The 20,498-nt window shown below is 41.3% G+C and overlaps 1 protein-coding gene across 7 annotated transcripts in view; it reads left to right on the top strand.

Annotated features, from left to right (window-relative positions):
- tp63 (tumor protein p63) overlaps nt 1-20,498 on the top strand; it is a 33,218-nt gene that overhangs the window by 6,625 nt on the left and 6,095 nt on the right. For 6 of the 7 annotated variants that reach the window (XM_020609975.1, XM_020609980.1, XM_020609973.1 and 3 more), the window contains 7 exons: nt 8,558-8,815; nt 16,498-16,684; nt 16,799-16,914; nt 17,468-17,577; nt 17,683-17,819; nt 18,053-18,135; nt 18,230-18,354. In XM_020609975.1, coding sequence (XP_020465631.1) covers nt 8,558-8,815; nt 16,498-16,684; nt 16,799-16,914; nt 17,468-17,577; nt 17,683-17,819; nt 18,053-18,135; nt 18,230-18,354 — 1,016 coding nt within the window. The remainder of the gene's footprint in view (nt 1-8,557; nt 8,816-16,497; nt 16,685-16,798; nt 16,915-17,467; nt 17,578-17,682; nt 17,820-18,052; nt 18,136-18,229; nt 18,355-20,498) is intronic. The other variant, XM_020609978.1, reaches the window with a different exon arrangement.

Genomic DNA, 20,498 nt, shown 5'->3' on the forward strand with positions numbered 1-20,498 from the left:
AAAAAAAAGACCTGAAATACTGATTTGTCTGACCACAATACATGTTTGGACTGTGTGATGTTCCATCCCAGATGCCTCAGAGTCCATAGCAGTCGACTGAGCTTCTGGACACTGTTGACATAGGGCTTCCTTTTGTCACAGTACAGTTTTAAGCAACATTTATGGATGTAACTACATATTTTAGTGCCTGACAAAGGTGTGCCAAAGTAATCCTGAGCCCATGTGTTTATATCACTTATAGAAGAGTGATGATTCTTGATACAGTGCCGTCTGAGGGATTGGAGAGTACGGTCATCCAGCTTAGGCGTGTGCCTTTGCCCTTTACCCACTGAAATCCCTTCAAATTCCTTGAATCTTTAAACCATATTATGCACTTTAGAGGGTGACATATCCAAAGCCCTTCCTATCTTTCTTTGAGCAACATTGTTTTTAAACATGTCAATAATTTGCTCACCCATATGTTGGCAAATCGTGATGCAGTCACCTGTTGACATCAACTGTTCCAACTCCTTTGGAAAGTGTTGCAGGCACCAGAATTGAAGTACTTATTTTAAACAAAGAATAAAATTGATGAGGTATAACATCAAACAATGTGCTGCTGTGTTGTTTTCAGTGTAATACTGGACACAGATGATTTACACATCACTATTTTCAGTTTTATTTTTGCTTTTACATACCGTCCAAACTTTTTCTGATTTGGGGCTGTATATGCATATGGCAATGTTTATATATGAACATTGATTTATGAACATTGTCAAGTTGATATATCCACTTTATTTATTAGATACAGTTGTACTATAGTGCCTCCATGCTTGCTGTTGTTTGTTGCTGTAGTAGATGGCTCAGCTTATTGGCTACTGCTGTCCTCTCCTACATCATTCTCTTCAGCTATTTCTTCTTGGCCCTCTTGCTGAACCCTGGAAATAATTTAAATGAATTAATTCGTTAGTTAATTATGTCTGTCAGACTGTTCAGTTTTCCTCATTATTCCTCTGGCCTGAGGCAACTTTCATTGTCAGAGTTTAAGAGTTTGCATTAACTTTATCCACTTGGAGAGCTGTCTATTGACTAGCAGCTACAGCATGCTAACCTTAGCAGCACAGCTGTATTCTAACGTTAGTTTAGCTGTCTTTACTAGCTTGTTAATAACTCTATAGGAGAGTTGGATCTCCATTATTGACAGCTTTGTATTAAAAACAAATCGTTATTATAATAACAAAAATGGGTGGTCAGATATGTTTGGGAGCCATTAATATACCTGGCACCCCCACCCAAGTCAAGCCTGCATGGAAAAACACAGGAATTTACTGTATATCAAGATCAGAGATCAAAGATTTTTATTGTCAACTCTCTATATGTGCCGGACATACAGAAACTCGAAACACAGTTTCTCTCTCACCTAATATTGAATGCCATGCCATTTATGAAACTAAAATAGAGTAAAAGTAGAGTAAAAATAGACTAAAAAGAATAAGAAAACTAAGTCAAAGTGATTAGGATAAAAACTAAATGCTACAAGGTAATGGTGACCCATAACCATATATTCCCCTCTCTGAGGCTATATATGCAACTATTTCTTTGTAGGGTTCTTTTTTCCATCAAGGCAGTTGTACATGCATAGTGTAATGCCACGGCAAAGTAAAATATCACCTGTACTTTTATTTCAAGCTAAAATAGAAATCCAGTGGGTTGTTTTACAGTACTTTGGCACTTGTAATTGTCTTTTTATAAATTGTTCACTGCTCTATTCAGCAAAATGACTTATGGAGTTGTAACTGTGCCCCCCCACCCCCAGCTTTTGAAAATGCCCAGCAGGTATGTTTTAGATTTACCAAAAGCTACTTAAATTAATTTTTTTAAATGAGATTCAGGATTTGGTGGCTGTTGATGATGTGGGTTTTAGGATTTGCCACCCAAGTGTTGCGCTCGCTTCTCCCTCCGTTAACTGCATGTGTCCATCAGTGTAGGTGAGAGCTCACAGTGGTTTTAGGGCGGGTGTCTGTACCTATCCAGCCACTGCACTTGATACTGAACTAATCTATCTGACTTAAAGAACAGGCTCTTTAAAGGGGAAAACATTGGTAAAGCCTCTTTTGTCTGAGCCCCTGGATCTATATATCTTTAGCTGCTGCCTGGTCCAACTCTTTTGTTTTTTTTCTTTTTGTTTCCTGTCATTGTATTTTTTGACGTGATGCAGTTAATAGAGATGTAGCTACACTGAGTATGTGGTTTGGCTAGGCAATATGGTGTCTGTTACTATTTTATGGTCCTAAAGATGATGCTTTGACTGTAACTGATTTTGTTTGATGCAAAAAAACAACTTTTGCTAGGATTGCTTCTGTGTTTGATTATGTAGGAAAAGATGTGTGTTGCTTCATAGACCCTATGCAGTTAATTAGTCTATTTGCATTACATAGCCAATATACTATTATATGTCCCTCCGGTCCTGCTTGATTACATCTATTGTTTTATGTTTTACTACAGCCTCCACTTACCACTGACTACTCTAACTTCTTCAGGTGCCAATATTCTTTTAACCTGATTAGCATTTTGTTTAGCTAAACAAGCCTGGTACCGTGGTAGGCCTCTGGATTGGGCTCTTTAAAGTGTTGATTTGCCTTTTGTCACAGGCTGACCTGTAGGCCCAAGCCCTCAGGGGCTGGACCAGGGTGTGGTTGGTGGTTTAGACACTGACTTCAGGTCATACAGTAGTCATGCTTTAGACAGCTTTAAAACATTCTGGCCACAGGGCAAGTTTCAGCCCCCTGACTAGCAATAGGAATGACGTACACCCTGCTACCCAGTCTCCTGCCTTGTCATCCTCCAGTGTAGCTAGCACTGTCCACTCATGTTTACATCTGCTGTACTACTCCCCTCCATATTACTCTTAGATGATTACAAATTCTGATCCTCTCTCACTTTTAAATTAATTAATAAACATGTAACTGTAAATGAGAGCTCCTTACATAATCCCCTGGGACAAAATACTGTAGATATTTCAGTTTGCTATCTAAAATATAAAAATTAAAATTTGTAAAGCCAAAATGAAATGTTTTTAAATTTAAGAGGGCAGTTTTATTGGAGCTGTTACAGCTAGAAAAGAGGGAGAAGGTAATTTGCAGCACCTTTATAGTAACTGAGACACTGCCTACGTTTCCAAAACAGATCTACATCAGTCATCTGTGATAGATACAAGCAATCTACAGGAGTCACATTGTTTTTTTTGGGGGGGGGCTCTTCATTAAGATTGCTTAAGGGATGCAGAGGGGATCCATTCTTATGCTAACTAGCAACTTACTGTAGTTGTATCAGACATTTAACCCCAGACTACAGCTCTCAGTCTCTGGCTTGCTGGCAATTAGATTTATTTCATTAGTAATTATTAGAACAGTATTTAATCTTTCTTATTATAATCTATATTGATATAATTTACTCATTTGCACAATTATTTTGATATCACCTACCCATGTGAAGGCGTGAAATAGCTTGATGGCAATGTTATCAGGTGAAATTTTTTTTTTTGTTTGTTTGTTTTGTTTTGTTTTGTTTTTGCTTTGTTGTTTTACTGGACCTGGATTGACATATTTTTTTACTGTCATGAAGCATAAGAAAAAAGCAAAACACCAGCATATGCTGAAAGCGTTTATAGTGGTTAAGGTTAATATTAAACACTTCGACCAAGTTGGTAAAGTAATTTGCAACTTTTAGCTTTGAGGAGCTCTGCAGAGCCTGAAAGGAAAAGTAAGGAGACGGTGCTTCTTCTTGAGATGGGTGTGGACTCAGGTATTGGACAGGTAGCTCCTTAGAGCCCTCCCCTCTCTTCCAGGTATATATGACCTTCCCATAGATTCCTATAGAGCTTCTGCTTGTCCACTTTGCATCTGTAGTCCACATCACTCCTTTAGAGTGAGGAAAAGAGATCAGTGGAAACCTGGAGCCAGTGGAGCAAACAGCAGCAGCTCTGCTCAATCTCACCGCCAACATGTTGTACCTGGAGACGGGGACCACAACATCTTACAGCGAGGTAAGACGGCAGGGCTCTTGGTAATGGGGCATCATCCATCGTTCCCATTCCTTTAGTTGGTTCCTCAGAGCTCCTTGGGCTAAGTGACACATCACATAGGAGGCCTTGTACTACATTACTTGAATTTTATTTCAGTATTGTAAATCATCCAAAATTGTAGATCCAGGTGGATGTTGTGTTATTAGTAGCAGGATCATTTTGGTATAACCCAGAAGTTTAATGCTGATTAGATAAAAGAAATGAGACAAATAGCCTGTTTTAATCAAGTAATAATCACAATAGAAAAAGTGAGGGAAAATGGTTCTACATTTGACAGTATGTCTATGTGTTTGTGTGCACATCTGTGTGTGTGTGGCAATGTGGACCTGGAGAATCTCTGACTATTTCCTTGTGAAATGGCTACAGTCTGGCTGTGCACTGATTTATTCTGATGTGACCGACTTTGACTCTGGTTGTTGTGTGAGTGTTTTACATGGTAGAAAACCTGACTTCCAAATCACTTTGGGGTTTCTATTCTCTGTGAGGAGCCTTTCATGAAGAACTTTGAAAAATAGAAACCTTTATGTAGGTTATTTTAGTAATTACAAACAATTCTGATTATGTGATGTATTTATTAAATCAAAGATTTAGAAAGTAGAATCATGATCAAGAGCTTTCATTTGCTTTTTGTGAACCGAGTGGCCACAAGATGTCTGGCGTTTACATGTTCTGGTCTGTCACAGAAAAAAAAAAAAGGCAAAAGCTTGATTAACGCATCAGTCTGCATTAAAAATGCTTAATTTAAAAAGCAAAAGTCTTGTCCATTTTTTATTTTGAAAGTGCATACATCATGATTGATGTATCTGTTTGCAGAGCTTGATGGCAAACACTTGAATGATGTTTTACAGGAAATTATAAAAAAGGCTTTCTAATAAAGTTTTTTCCCCAACTTTTTTAAATTCCACAATATTTATTTGGAATTGGTTTCATTTTGCTTTAGTTAGATTAGCCATAATGTTGAAAACAGAAAAAAAATTGTCCTTTTTAGGGTCATCGCCTTTGAGAACAGAATTGTTGGGTCGAAAACTAAACTTTGTCAGCAAGTCTAATTTGTAAGAAATGTAGAGTTTAGTTTCAGAATTGTCAGTGTCAGTTCTGGGTCTCGGCTCTCATTTTTCTTCTTCATTAGTTGTGTCGGTGAACTATTGTGTTGTCCTCTGTGTTTGCCAGCCAAATCCTAAACCAAAACTTAATGCTGAGCAAGTGAGTGGTGACACATTCTCAGATTGCAGGTTGCAGATAGCAGGTGTGTCAGGTCACTGTCTTTTAAGTTGTTGAGCAGGGGGTCTTTAAGTGGTGTCCAGCTCAATCCCTCCACTGTGTGAGGTATCGGGTTCCCCCGTCCCCAGTCTCCTGGGAGCCGCTGCAGCCATTAGAATGTGGCTGGAAAAAAAAACCGCCCGCAGCCAGTAGAATGTGCCGGGCCAGGCGCTGCTGTTTAGTCCAGGATCGTAATTGCTTTAATGGTGTGTTGATGTAGATACAATCACCTGCTCTGCCCACCCCAGCAGGTATAGGGTGTAAATAGACCCCCACCCAGAATCCACTTCATCCCCCAACCCTGTTGAGCCTTTAATGCCTCCCTCCCCTGTGGTCACTCATCACAGTCCCCTAGATGCTCTTATGTGCTGGCCCAAGCTGCATGGACCAGGTCACCAAAGAGCCTGGAATGGGAGCTATTCCTCCCTCAGGCCAGGTCTGCTCTGGTTCCTGTCATCTATCGATCATCCAAACTCTGACTTTTCAGCGTTTCATAATTTGACAACCTAACAGTAACTGCAACAGGAAACTCTGTGTGTTTATATGAGAATTATAGTTTTACCTTTCACATCTTCCAATCTAAAGCAGCTTTGTAGTTCATGCAACTGTCTGCAGATGGACAGTACTTTCCAGTAGATGCTTTGCTTGTACAGAGTTCACAAAGATAACAATCTCCCTGCCTTGTTGCTAATAATAGTTAAACTTAACATTAATCAAACACCAGTCATAACCTTTGAACTGACAGAGACCTCGGGTCAATGACATTTCATATCTCAAGCTGCAGAGAGTATGATTTACCTCTAGTCAACTATGCTTTAATAATATTTGTTGAACTTTTAAGAAAGACATGATCAGGTTTTCCAAGCATTCACTTTGCCAATGGCCTATGTGCATTTAAAATCTCTCTTGTTCTGGATAATTCAGATTCCTACACTGGCCTACCTCCCATTATCCTGAAGGTCAACAGCCTGCTTTTCCTCTTAGCCTGAAATGCTTATGCCAGTGTTTAATTCAAAGAAATAAGACTGAAGGTGTCAAAGGACAGCACAACTTTCAAAATCTTAAGTAAAGGCAGTTAAGAATGTCAAGGTTGCTGATTTACTGTGACATTCCAAAGGCCAAAGAAAGTGTCAGCTGTAAACGGAAGGAATTTTTAAGAGCAGCTAAAGTGGTTATTAAATGGTTGCTGTATTATAGTGGAATAAGATCTGATTAAAGGAAACACAGAGAAGCCCTGAAACTCCCTCACACAACCTTTTAAAAACCTGATGTCCCACTTCCAGTCAATTAAACATTAAACCATTATAAGTTTACATGATACTGCTGGGACTCACTGTCTGGTCAATTATGGCTTTATCCTCATTCTTCATCTTTGATCCTTATATTCATTTAGACCATGAAAAGCATTATCATTGGCCCTGTATTTAATGGGAAGTATTCTGTGTCAGGCATTCTGCTTTATGTCCCTGCTTTTATCTGTGTTTAGTGTCTGGCCAGCATCAACCTTTCTCTAGAATAATAATTTGACATTGATAATTAGAGCCTGTCACATCAGCATTGCAGCTGCCAGCATCAGGTACTGGGGGAGGCTGTGTCATCTCTTAATGGCTGAGCGCCTCAGTGCAACTGCAGTGAACTGCACGATATTTCAAAAGAATTACCAGTATCATGATGGCTGACTCCTTGCATACAGGAAAACACTGTCCAAACAGGAATTTATGTTACACTGTTAGTTCCCATACAAAATACGGATCATTTCCCTTCTTTTCATTCATGAAGGCTGTTAAAGAATTTAACTAATAAGCTTCTGTTATTTTTAGTTACACCAGTTTGGACTATACCCATTCTTTTCTTCTAGGGTCACCTGGTATCAGATGCACAGGGCTGCTCTTGAGCCCATTGATTTTTAGACCTACACACATAATACATGTGTGTAATTAGCCCATTGTAAGGGAGCGTGTGTTTGGGGAAGCCTTTCTCTGTTAAAGGCTGGAGGGTCTCCACCAGTTGAGTTTTCCTTTTCTCTGAGTGTGTGTGTGTGTGTGTGTGTGTGTGTGTGTGTGTGTGTGTTCCTTTCACAAGACACTTGTCTCCTAACACCTGCATACCCAGCATAATTGTTCCCCAGACAAGCTCTTATAAGCCCCTGGTGTCATTGTTTCCGGAGGGTTAAGACACCTTGCACCTCACACACAATGACCCTCATCCAAACAACTAGCTACCCTGTGGTTTTGTTGCACAAATATGCTGAGGTTGACTTGAATGACCTCTCTCAGGTGTTTGTCTGTGCCTGTGTGTTAATCTGTAATCGAGCAGCAGTATTGCCTCACAAGTCACTACCTCTATTAATAGCGATATATCTTACCTAGTTTATTTTGTTGGTCATCTGGCACACAACTAACATGTAGCAGTGCAATGGGTGTGAGCTGGACAGCTGTGGTCAGCCATGCTTGAAATAAAGAGTCCCTGGAGAGATTAATGACAAAAAGTGAGAGCCAAGGCACCTCATCCAGGAATGTGCCACATATAAATGGAAAGGAATGGGGTAAATGTTGAGCAGAGCAAGCAGGAAGGGACTAGCTATGAGCTAGATGTATTCTCCGCCCTGTTTAAGGGCAGATAACTTTATTACATTCCTCCAGTCTGAGTAGTTTGGATTGTGGAAAAGGAAATGAAAAGGTTTAGGTACTGTAGTGTGTAGCAGGACTTGATCAAAAGCTGGTAATTTGAGTGAGTGAATTATAAAAACAGGTTTCTGCCATATCGTTTTCTTTTCTACCATATTTTACATTTCTGAGGACAGTGCTGAGGAAGGGGCTAGACCATAAAGTCAACACAAGGAAAGATGGTTTGTTTCTTTACTTTATTGTGGATCTTTTTTTTTCTTTTTTTTTTGTTTCTGAGACAAGCTCTCTACTTCCTATAGCATGTTTTCAAGTTTTGTGACTTTAGCACCTTGAATTAACATGAACTTTATGTAGCAATTTACCGGATTTATCTTGTGTAATTTAAAGCTAACACTTGTTACTGAAAGCTAATTCTTACAGGATTTGATCATGTTTATATAGTAGGCTACAACCTGACAGGTGACAGACCAGCCATTGTTGGTCCTTAAGTATGATTCATATACTAACGTGTTCATCACTACTGTCAGATTGAAGCAAATTGAAATATCCTATAATGGCTAAATATGTCCCTTTGTTGTTGCTCCCATCCCCTCCATGTTGTCTCCAGTCACAGTATACAAACCTGGGGCTCCTGAACAGTATGGATCAGAACATTCAGAATGGTGGCTCAACCTCTACCAGCCCCTACAACAATGACCATTCACAGAACACCGTGACAGCCCCATCGCCCTACGCCCAGCCAAGCTCTACCTTTGATGCTCTTTCTCCCTCACCGGCTATCCCATCCAACACAGACTACGCTGGGCCCCACACCTTTGATGTGTCCTTCCAGCAGTCTAGTACAGCTAAATCTGCCACCTGGACGGTAAGACACTTTTTGACGGGTTTGTGCAATTTGCTTGAAGTGTTTTTATCATCAGTGATTCCATGTCTGGGTCAATAATCACAAAAATCTTTAGAGACACCCCTCTAGTAGCTAGCATCTGTGCCACTAACATCAACATAACTTGGTTTTGTCATAGAGAGTACAAAAAACATGTTTCTACCAATACACTAAGGTAAATGGGTATCTACTGATATGCTTTACATACTGTGTATGGCTTTTTCAGTTCAGTGTCGAAATCAGAGGATCATGTCATTTATTACTTACCATAGTCAAATGGTAGATAAATAAGTTGTACAGTAAAAAGTGATCACAGTTTAGCCTAGATAAACCAGTTACATGACATTTCAAAGACTCTTTGTATGTGTAGGATCATTTCAGACAGAGCCAGGTAAGTTGTCAATCATAATGTGTGTGGACCTTTGGTTCTATGTTCTTCTTTCTGTCACTTGACTGCACTGATAAACTCTGCAGATCTGCCCTTCAAAATATGCACCAGTCTTCTTTGACACGTCTCTGTTCAGTTGTGTGTTCTAATCAGGCAGATGCTCATCATATTAAATATGGACTCACACAGACACAGATGTGCTAGTTGTCATCATTTGAAGCAGTGATTTGTCAGGGTAGAGGTTAAAGAGATACTTTTACACATTAACTCCTTATCTGACTATCTGCGCTCTAGGCAAATTTAGATTCACATTATTTTGAAGTCCTGTGTTACACAACTACGTACATCTGGCAAGGAAGAATGTCAGATCTATAGCTTCAAACCATGACTGAACCCCAGGCGTGTCTTTGACGCTGCACCTCACTTGCTAAAAGAAGAAAAACTGAAGAGCATGATCTCACTCCATAGGCTGTCACTACGAGAGACATTCATATTAACATTGTCTTATTAAACCCTTAAATGCAATTCTAAATGTGTGAATATTGTAGGTAGATAGATTTGATAGATATCCCGTATCTTAGCTATGTTCCTCTAGTCATGTTCAGACTCCAGTTAATGAACAACTTGGACAAAGTTCACTGGTACGTTTGTTGATGACAGAGGTAAACAAACTTAACAGTTGGTCCAGGTGTGGTGATGCCCTGTACAGCTAGATGTCAACATGTGATGATCATTAAACCAACAAAACCAGCTCCTCCTGCTTTGTTATTATGCACAACATGGCCGAGGACAGCTGTTGCATCAGAGCCCCACCTGGTTGTTTGTGCATCTAATCAGTACATCTCTACGCAGACACTGTAAGAGACCTGCAAGTTCAGTGTGTTAATGCACCCTAGCGGACAACACACGACGGGGGTTTTGTCATGTGTGACTTGTTTTCATTATTTTAAGGATTATTTTCAGACAGTTTTGATAGTACAGAGTGACATGAAAGATGAAGAGGATGGGGCATTTTACAGTATGTGACAAGGGTCACTGACCAGATCATAATCTGGATGTTGTACTAATCTATGGGCCATGTGTGATGTACCAAAGATTACATAATGGACCTACCATAATTTATTGCCAACTTTGGATGAGCCAATTTAGATGGAAGTGGTCATTAAAACACCTATCATTAGTGTAAGATTGATAAATAAGTCTGCCCAAATCATCCATACAAATCATCCATACTAAATGTGTCCAAAGGGGAGTGTTGAAAAACCTGCTGAGCTGAATGCAGCAACTGTGACGCACTGCGCCTTCCAAGTAAACAGGCTGAACTCAGGGAGTGCTGGGCAATCTCACCTTATTCCTTGGCCACACCGAGTGTGGGATTGTGACAGTTACCCAATTCCCACACTGCCTCACTCATCCCTCTCATTTTCACAGTCCAAAAACAAAAGTGTTTGTCTGATGTGCAACTGTGAGGAGGTTAACATTGTGATTTGTGAGGCACGCCCCAGAGCCTGAGCCACACTGGTTTAGGACACATCCCCATCTTAGGCACATGTAGTGCAACAGATAAGGTATCCCACAGTCATAACACATGATGCAAGACTGGTTTGATTGGTCTGACTTAATGTAGAACAGTGAATTATTGCTTATTATCACTGTACTGAGTGTGCTGGAAGAGTAAGCATTTGATTTATACCTGAAAATAAGCAACATCCACATGTTTCTGTGTAAAGTCTTTTAATACCAGGATGATCAGAGTTCATTTTTATTGCCCAAGGTGCCTCTGACAGCTCTGAATAAACAAGGTGAAAGACAATTAAAACTAAAAGTACTAAAATAAAAATACCAACTAAATATAAAAATACAGATCTGTTAATTGTCAAAGTAATTTTACTGATCTGCCCCCAATTCTTATGAGGATATTATCCCACCTAGCTTAATAGTGATGTTCAAATGTAAAGAATCTTTAATTAAAAAAACAAAAAAAACAAAACAGATTTATTTATAAAGTTGGTCTTCCTTTATGAATGAGCTACAGAAATGGTCTCTTGGTAATCTCACCCCCAGGCCCTTTGCTTACAGGCTTCTGTTTTGTTCATGTCAACAAAGGATGATGAATCTAAAAACAGTGAAATAACATGCAGTATTAATACTTCTCAGAAAGGCCGTCCCTGGTAGGCTAGTGGTTAAGGCGCAGCGCTCTCGCCACTGTGCCCCGGGTTCGAATCAGGGTTGCGTCAGGAAGGGCATCCGGTGTGCCAAATGTCAACATGCGAGTCGTCAGTGTGACGATTCGCTGTGGCGACCCCTAAGTGGGAAAAGCCGAAAGTGACTTTCATTAATACTTCTGAGTTATTTTCTCATTTATTGGCCAGATTAAACATCAGTGCATCATCCACCAAAGATACTTTACATAACAAAATGGTGTCAGAATCCTGACTCACTGAACATTGTTTTGTTATGCTGATGATTTTCCATTATGGCTCAAAGAGAGTCATTTTCCCTGTGGTCAACAGCAGCTATTCTAAAGAGCAGTGATTACAGTGTTGGTTCGCATGTCAAAGGAGGCCCCCTCACCTGATCTGAGGAGATCTTACGCAAAGCTCCCATAATCTCAGCCCAGTAGCTTGACTACTGTACTGATGGCAGAGAACCACTGAAGATGTCACCAGCACAACTTTGCTGTGCATGGATCTTCTAATGCCCCCTTTTGAAGGCCTGTGGGATCCACGGGCCTTATTGGACTGTGTATTGTGCTTTTTGATGACTGTTCTTATGGAGACGCACCTAATCCCTAACCCACACCTTAACCTCTTCCTGTCTAGGATGACTGTGACACACACACACACACACACACACACACACACACACACACACACAAAGGTGCAACACGTCAACGTTTCCCAGAACAGCTCTCATAATTTCCTTGTTGGCACTCCTGCAGTCTCCCTGATGTTCCCTCCTTTGTCAGTTAGAAGAAAACATTTGGCCAGATCCAGTGAATTCACAGGTTACAGATGCTTTATCTTCTTTGCTTCACTACATTAATGGAGTCGCAAATGAGGCAACCATTGTTGCCAACTGATGAATCTATTGTGAGGCTAAAGATTGGTTCTGTTTGCAGTGTGTATTAACTGCCACTACGTATACTAGCCAGACAAGAGTAATGTCATGGTCTGGGCTATCAGTGGGATGCTGCAGAGCTTGGGGATTACAGTAATGGATTGAGGGCCTGCAGATAATACTTGTGTAAATACTGTGTGCCTCTTTCTTGAACCTGTGCTCCTGGAGTGGGCTCTGTCTTTTTGAGAGAGGGTTAAGCTTGATGGTTGCATCTCACATTGCCCCGAAGGAGGAGGAGGAGAGCCCTTGAATGTTCAAAGAGAAGAGTGTTCTAGCGAAAGGCAGCAAGACACAGCTTGCCCCTGGAACATCTGCGGGCCCGTCCCACGCCTCATGAGATGGGGCTGAGACTTGTTTGTGTCAAGAAGCTTGTCGTGACTCGCCCATCACAGGGAGACGAGCCCTAGCCCTAGAAGCTACAGATGGGAAAAGGTAGAGGGGAACTTTTTAAAAAGGAAAAGCTGAAGCGTTTTTGTTTTTTTTTTAATATGGGCTATGGGGTTTCTCCAAAATTGTTGTGGAAAGGCCCATTCTCTTACAGTTTAGATTACAAGATTCTTTCTTTACCCGTAACAAACATCCCAATGCAGATACCTACAGCAGTGATTTACCGCAACAGAATGCAAGCTCATTCTGTACTTGCATAAACTAGAATTTCTTGGATCAGAGCAAACCAAATACTAACAGTTTGTTTGCACTCTTAACAAAGAAGTCACTTTTGCATGATAGTTGAATAACAGACGTGATTGCAACTTTAATACTTTCTTGAACCATAAGTGCATCAAACAGTTTTTGGAAGTAACTGAGTGTCACAAAAGGGTATAGATGTTAATATTTGTGAGTGAATGGTGTGATACTGCTTTAGCTGCTCTTTTTTCATGCCTTCCCCTGTTAGGTTTTAGTTTTAGCTATAAATGCACTGAACTCACTTGTAGTTACAGTCATTTGATGAAGACGGTTCAGTTGCATCCGACTGGCTAATCCCAAGACTGACAGTGACTTATTTGACTGTTTCAGTGCTAGCTACATGAACATGATGCCGCATGTCAGTTTACAGGTTAGCCTTAGGACAGATGTCATCACAGAGGTTGGGTGGTCAAGGATGGTTATGGTATTGACACCATAACAGTTATTTATTTTTTATAGAGGTGATTATTGTCAAACTTTTATTTTACTGTAAAAATAATTTTCTTCTGAGAGGCAGGTGTTTTACTTCTGTTTCAGAGGAAATGGAGGGGAAAAAAATCCTCCTATGCATTGTTGTTGAATTATACGAGTTTGGGAGAAGCTCTAGGCATGACATGACATGCACGGTATGCAGAAGACAAGACCAGAGGCGCCAAACAGTGCTTGTTTAAGGCCTGATGTTTGTCAGGACTTGACTTCTGCATGCGCCCGCAGCGCCTGTCAGGGAGAAAAGAATGCTACAGCTGTGGGCCTGCCTCAACCTGTGCACGGGAAGTATATGTTTGTGTGTTGAAGTACAGCATAGAAAGTAATTGCACACATGCAGCACTGTACAAGGATCAGAACAAGTTGTATGTTGCAAGCAGTCAGATTATTATAACATATTTTAATTATTACACCAGCTCATAAACTGCAGAACTGACCAACCTCTGTTCATTCAGTTCATCCAGCAGAGATGTACAGCAGCAGATGGAGAAGGCTGTATTCATAAATACGACCTACACTGCAGGCCATTATTTCTTACCACCTTACTGCCACATGTGCCATTTGAACAATGTGTCACGTGTTCTTGCAAACAGAAAAGTTTTCTTTGAAACGATTGTGATTAAGCAGCTCAGTATTGTGCACAGTGTGTTCCTTGGCTGTGCAGTTCACATTGTGACCAATGAAAGGCTCATAATTACATGTTAACACCTGAGTGCCGCACCCTGTGTGAGCCACTGAATCCCATCAGTCAACTCCACCCACAGTGTGTTAGCTCTTTAGTCAGGCACTGCTTTCAGCATTCAGCAGCAGCGTCTGCTCTCGCTGCTGAGCAAACACCAGCAGTTAATAGTTGTGTGCTCAAAGTTTGTAGCCTCAGGGCTGGGATGGTTCTTGTGTGTGCATGCACTTGTAAGGCTCTATATTATGAGGACCAGTTTGAGTTCTATACCATATGGGTGAGGAGATTTTGCCTGGTCCTCACTTACTGACTTACTTTCAGAGGGTTAAGACTTGGCTTTAATGTTTTGGTTAGGGCAGGGTAGGGGGTATTTGTTTAGTTGTGATGGTCAAGATAAAGGCCTGGAGAATGCATTTTGTCAGTGAGTGTCCTCACAAAGATACAAGCTGTACAAATGAGTGTCTCTGTACAATTTTAAGACCATAGGACAGAATATAAGCCAACTTTAGATTTCTGCCCCTCCAACATTTCTGATTAGATCCTAGTGCTCAGAGTTGTGCTGCTTTCACCTAAAACTACACAAAACCAACACACTGTAATTTTTGAAAACACAATGTACTGACCCTTTATGCAGCACTGCTCACTTTTCCTTTGCCTCAATCTTATGCTGTCTCTTTCTTTTTTGCTCTTCCTCTTGTCTCTCAGCTTGGCTTCTCCACCTCATTTAGCTGATTGACAGAGGCGTACGGGGAGTATCAGGTTAGGGCGAGGGGGCATCTACAACCATTCATCTTCGGATTGTTGTTTTTTTTCTTTAAAGAAGACCTTTAGGAAAGCTGCTTTGATTTTAAGGAAGAATCAGTTCAGTCATTGTGTTGACGTGTGTCCCAGATCTTGAACTGTGCTTATCAGTCTGTATATCATGTTAACTCCATGTGTTTGTGCACAAATCTCAATTCAAAAGTTTATACTGACTCATGACCTTACTGTTTGCTTTAACATTTGATAGCTTAACTTTCCAGCAATGCATATTAGTAGCACCATGTAGTGTTGTCAGTTCATCCTGTGCATGCACATTTTATAATAAGGTCACTTGAGGAAAGGTGCCTCTGATTTTGGGTTATTATTAACTTGCCTGCTTTAGCAGATCTTTTCTCTGGGTGAAACGCACAGCACTAATGTGTGTAGTTTGTGATCAAGAATATGGAAGCAAGACAAGTGAAGGTACTTCTGTTGATTTGTCCCGATGAAAGAAAAGGCTGCGCCTGGGGAGAAGAGTAGAAGATGTCCGTGCCAAGTTCGTGTAATATTTGAAGTCGGCACAGATGGGTACTGGGACAAGCTCCTTTTCTTTGGTTCCAAACTTGATAGAGGTGGAATTTTGTTTCGTTGTTTTCTAACACAGCCCCGAGCGTTTTCACAATGTTCACTTTTCTTGAGAAATGAATCTGACAGGAAAATTTCCCCCTCCATCCTCCACCCCCTCTGTGTCTTCTGCACATAAAGGATTTAAACCTCTGCTTGCGCAGCAGTGATTTGAATGGGTTGTTTACACAGTTGAGTTATACCTATTAGTAACAATTCAGCCTTTCTGATGGCTTACTGGTTATCAATTCAAAGAGTGCCAGGGATCAGGGTACATCCATTATTCATGACTCCTGGCTCAAATGTGTGCGTGTGTGTGTGTGTGTGTGTGTGTGTGTGTGTGTGTGTGTGTGTGAGCGAGCAACCATCACATTTTTGAACCAGACGGATTTTGTGTGACTCCTCTGATTAGTCTATCACTCCTGTACTTTAAAAGCTCAGACTGAGTCATTTTCTTCCAGCCCCACAAGGAAAACTGCTCTCAGCCTTGTTTGCCAGCCTCTTCAGAAGCCTTGTTCTGTATGATGAGTGGCCAAAAGGTGCTTTGGCAGAGTACTTCTGCCTTGAAGATGAAAGCCAGGCCCAGTTTCATTGCCGCTGGGGGGTCCATTTTATTCCTTGGTAGTCTCAGAGGCTCTCCATGAGTGGATCTTTGAGGTTGCTCAATACACACTCATTGCAGCAAAACCTCTGTGTGGGTGTGTAGGTAATAATCACAGTCTTGCTTTTAACCTCTTTTGCTTCAGGGGAGACCAAGAATTGCACAGTCTGGGCAGCCAGTGCTGTGCAGATCAATCTGTGCTCTTAAAAATCAGGCAAAAATTGTTTTGAAGCCTCAGATCACTTTTCTCCTCAACAACACAAACTTGCAAGTATTGTTACCTGAATCATTTTGTCTGTATCCCTCATCTTTTGCTTTGTCATTTTTTTCTTTTCCAGTACTCAACAGAACTGAAGAAGTTGTACTGCCAGATTGCCAAGACATGTCCCATTCAGATCAAAGTGCTGACCCCCCCACCACAGGGCGCTGTCATCAGGGCCATGCCTGTTTACAAGAAAGCCGAACATGTGACCGAGGTGGTGAAGCGCTGCCCAAACCACGAGCTCAGCCGCGAGTTCAATGACGGTCAGTTTTGATGTATTTAAAAAAAACAACAAAAAAAAACAACAACTCGCATTTCACTTCAGTAATCACTGTTTGTGGTCGCCATTTAATGACTACAATTTATGCTGCTTCCAGGTCAAATAGCTCCTCCAAGCCATCTGATCCGCGTGGAGGGAAACAGTCATGCCCAGTATGTGGAGGACTCCATCACTGGAAGACAGAGTGTATTAGTTCCTTATGAACCACCCCAGGTGAGCTGTCTATCCTGCTGGCATGAGGCCAGCTGAATGCCCTTTCAGCGACACCTCACCACTTCAGCCTGACTGTGACAGATAGAGGCGTGGCAGACTCTGAGTTCTCTGAGAGCTGGGCCTCTTGTGCCCAGTCGCTGGTGTCCACTAAAGCCCCTCAGTATGATCACAGCTTCATCAACATGCAACATGTGACATTTACTTGCACTTAACTCACCTTTTTTTCTGCAGTAACCTGAGAGAAACTCAGTCAACACAGCTGCAGGAGAAACCGTTTTATTAAAATTCTAGCCAGGGTTTTATTCGAGCTTCTTGTCAGACCTCTGACAAGAACAGTATCTCTATGACAGCTGTGTGACGGATTCAGAGACACTCTTAAGATAATTAATTGTGGAGTGTGAGTAAAACTAAAACTGAAACAAAATAAATGACGCAGAGCTACAGAACCTACGTTTCCTGCCTTAAGCTGATTTTTAAGAAGGAAACCATTTTGTTTTTCAGCCTGCTTTCCCTCTGTGCTGTCATTCACCTTCGGTGTCATTCACCTCCTCAGGTGGGGACAGAATTCACCACCATCTTGTACAACTTCATGTGCAACTCGAGCTGCGTGGGTGGAATGAACAGACGCCCAATTCTCATCATTGTCACTCTGGAAACCAGAGAGTAAGAGACAGTTACTGTTAATGCTCATCCTCAGTGGTTGTCTGTTATGCCTCCAGTTAGGCAGTGGATTCTTTGTGACCAAGGCTTTGCATTTCCTCTTCCCAGTGGTCAGGTATTAGGCCGTCGGTGCTTCGAGGCCAGGATCTGCGCCTGCCCAGGCCGAGACCGGAAGGCAGATGAAGACAGCATCCGCAAGCAGCACGTAACGGACGCCACAAAGAGCAGTGATGGTATGAAACGCCGTAAGTAGTGCTGGGGCTGGTGATGGGCGGATGAGCTTTGGACTTACCTGACATGCTGCTGGTGTTGAAGACCCTCAGCCGCTGCGCTCACTAACATTCAGTGCTCAGTGAATGCCTCCAAACTCTTGATTACTTTCCTGCCTTTTCCCCTCGCTTATTTCCTTCCTGCTCAGACTTAGGTAACTGTTTGTCACATGGACATGTCTACTCACTTGTTACTCTCCTCTTTTCAGCCTTCCGCCAGGTTTCCCATGGCATACAGATGTCCACCATCAAGAAGAGAAGATCTACAGATGAGGAGGTTTTTTGTTTGCCTGTAAGTGTTCCTGCTGTTTGAGGAAGTTGCTTTAAAACATGGTTGTGAGTGTGTCTGAGCTGCTTACTGACTGACATTTTTTTACTTCTTATAGATAAAAGGCCGGGAAATTTATGAGATTTTGGTAAAAATCAAAGAATCTCTGGAACTCATGCAGTTTCTTCCACAACATACCATAGAATCATACAGGCAGCAGCAGCAAAATCTACTTCAAAAACAGTGAGTACCAGTAGAGATCGGTAACGAAGTGATACTTTTGTTCTCAGGTACATGAAAGGCAGACCCACATTATTTGCAAGGTTCACCCTTGAATTCTAGTGGACTTGTTCCTCTGTGCTGTTTGCAGCCATGCGCCTTCGATCTCATTCTTGCTAAACTACTTGTTTGCTTGCACAGAAGCTTTTTCAATAAACTGATGTAACTTTACTAACTTGAGGAAAAGTGGACTGCACGGATAAAGGTTGTGCATGACATTTGATGATTCAATTTATTTGTGCCTCTGAAGCATCGCTGCTTTAAAGTCAAAGCTGAAAATGATTCCTCTAAAATGGATGTTATTCAGTGTTTCCCATCAGCTCAGAATTTACCTAGAATCTGCTCAGTGCTGGCAACTTCACAGGGTGAGCCTTGCATCAAGTAGAGCCGTTTCTTTTCTTCTCTCTCATGGGATACGAGCCAAAGCTGATGAATCGTGACAGATGTACCTGGCTATGTTTTGTTAAGGAGAAGCTTCCAAAGATTTGTGGTAACACCTCTGGGTGCTCTGTCAGGTTTGCACAACAGCATCCAACAAAATTCATGCCTCTGCCTCTTCATCTGTTCACTTCAGCATAATTAAAACTGTTTCAGACTCAGATGTTCACGCATACTTTCCCTTGTCCACGCCCGTTTCACTATACGATGTGGAAAAGAGGAGATGGGTGTAAATGATAGTTTATGTGCTGATTACTGCTTATGTTATAGTTTCCCTTTAAGAGACTGGCAGACGGCCTCACACTGAGATAGTGAGCATTTGCTGTAATTTATTGGCTACCCGTTGTTTTCTGACAAACATCAATATCGTTAGTTATCTACATGTTAAACAGACATAACTAATAAATGATTTGTTAAGATTTTAATGGATTTTTTAGAATCTAAATTCACATCTTTTGAAGTTAGAATAGAAGAATGTCTTTGGTATGTTTGACTGCTTTTATCCGGTTATTTTGCATGTCTTTCCTATTTTTCTTTGTACTCTTCTGTAATTTCTAACTCCTACAGTGTTTCCCTCACAGCCTGTGAAATAAAAGGTTCTATCAACAGCGATTGTTTCAGACCTTTCCTTATCACTGTGTAAATGCAAAATGATAGGGCAGTAGTGAAATGCTGTGACCTGTGTTTGCAGAGTGCCATCTTCTGGACAGGGTCCTTAGTGCAGAACACTGATGTGTCAAGTTCCACCTGTCTGTCACATAAACTTTGTGCAGTTCCTTTAGCATATCTCACTTTTTTAAAATAAAGACTTTTCTGAGCCTCTGGGCCTCTTTAGGCATTACTCACTTCTCTGTCCTCCTCCATCAGTGAGCTCTTATTCTGCTCTCTCTTTTCTTTCTGGTTCCTCCCTGCAGTCTGATAAAAACTCGTCTTGGTAGCCAGCTCCTGGAACCTGCAGGAGAGCAGAGGCGGTGCTGCAACTCCTCCTGAATCTCTGCCCCACATTCCTCCTCTCCTGAGTTACCCGGACCTCCTCTCTGTCTCCTTATAATCATCTTTCATCTCCTAACTTTCTGCCTTTCCTGGGATTCTGCACTGAGGATGTGCCACTGAAAGTTTCTGTTTCTGAGATCTGTTGCTGCTGCAAGATCATGATGAGCCATCGTGCTACCTGTAGCCCAGCATGCTGGATAGACTGTTTAGCCTCTCTACTGAAGTTCAGAGATTATTATTTTTGCATGCATTATTTTTGTCTATAAAAAGGATATTAAGGTTGCCTGTTGTGATGACATCATCACTTTGTTCAGGTCGTCCATGTTAATCATCTGTCTGTTGCATAGAGAGTGTTTGCAAAGCGTCCATCCCATTCAGCCTTTTATTCAGGCTGAAGTTGGACAGGAGCCAAGCTTGAATATTTGTTTTTCTATTTTACTTGACTTACAGAGCTTTTTCAGCTGAATGTTTTTGCATCGTCACAAGAGCTGGACTCTATCTTGTGGGTTTTTTGGGAAAAAAGACTTATTGTGAGAACTTTTTGCTACTATGCTGGTCATGTTTTCTGAAGTCACTGCAGGGCGGTGTTCTCAAAAAGATGTCTTTAAATAGAGGAAACCGCAGGTGTTCACTTGCTTACATACAGATCAGAGCTGACCATTTGTTTCTGTGACCAT

Source organism: Monopterus albus, unplaced genomic scaffold, assembly GCF_001952655.1.
Source record: "Monopterus albus unplaced genomic scaffold, M_albus_1.0 scaffold103.1, whole genome shotgun sequence".
Classification (NCBI taxonomy): domain Eukaryota; kingdom Metazoa; phylum Chordata; class Actinopteri; order Synbranchiformes; family Synbranchidae; genus Monopterus; species Monopterus albus.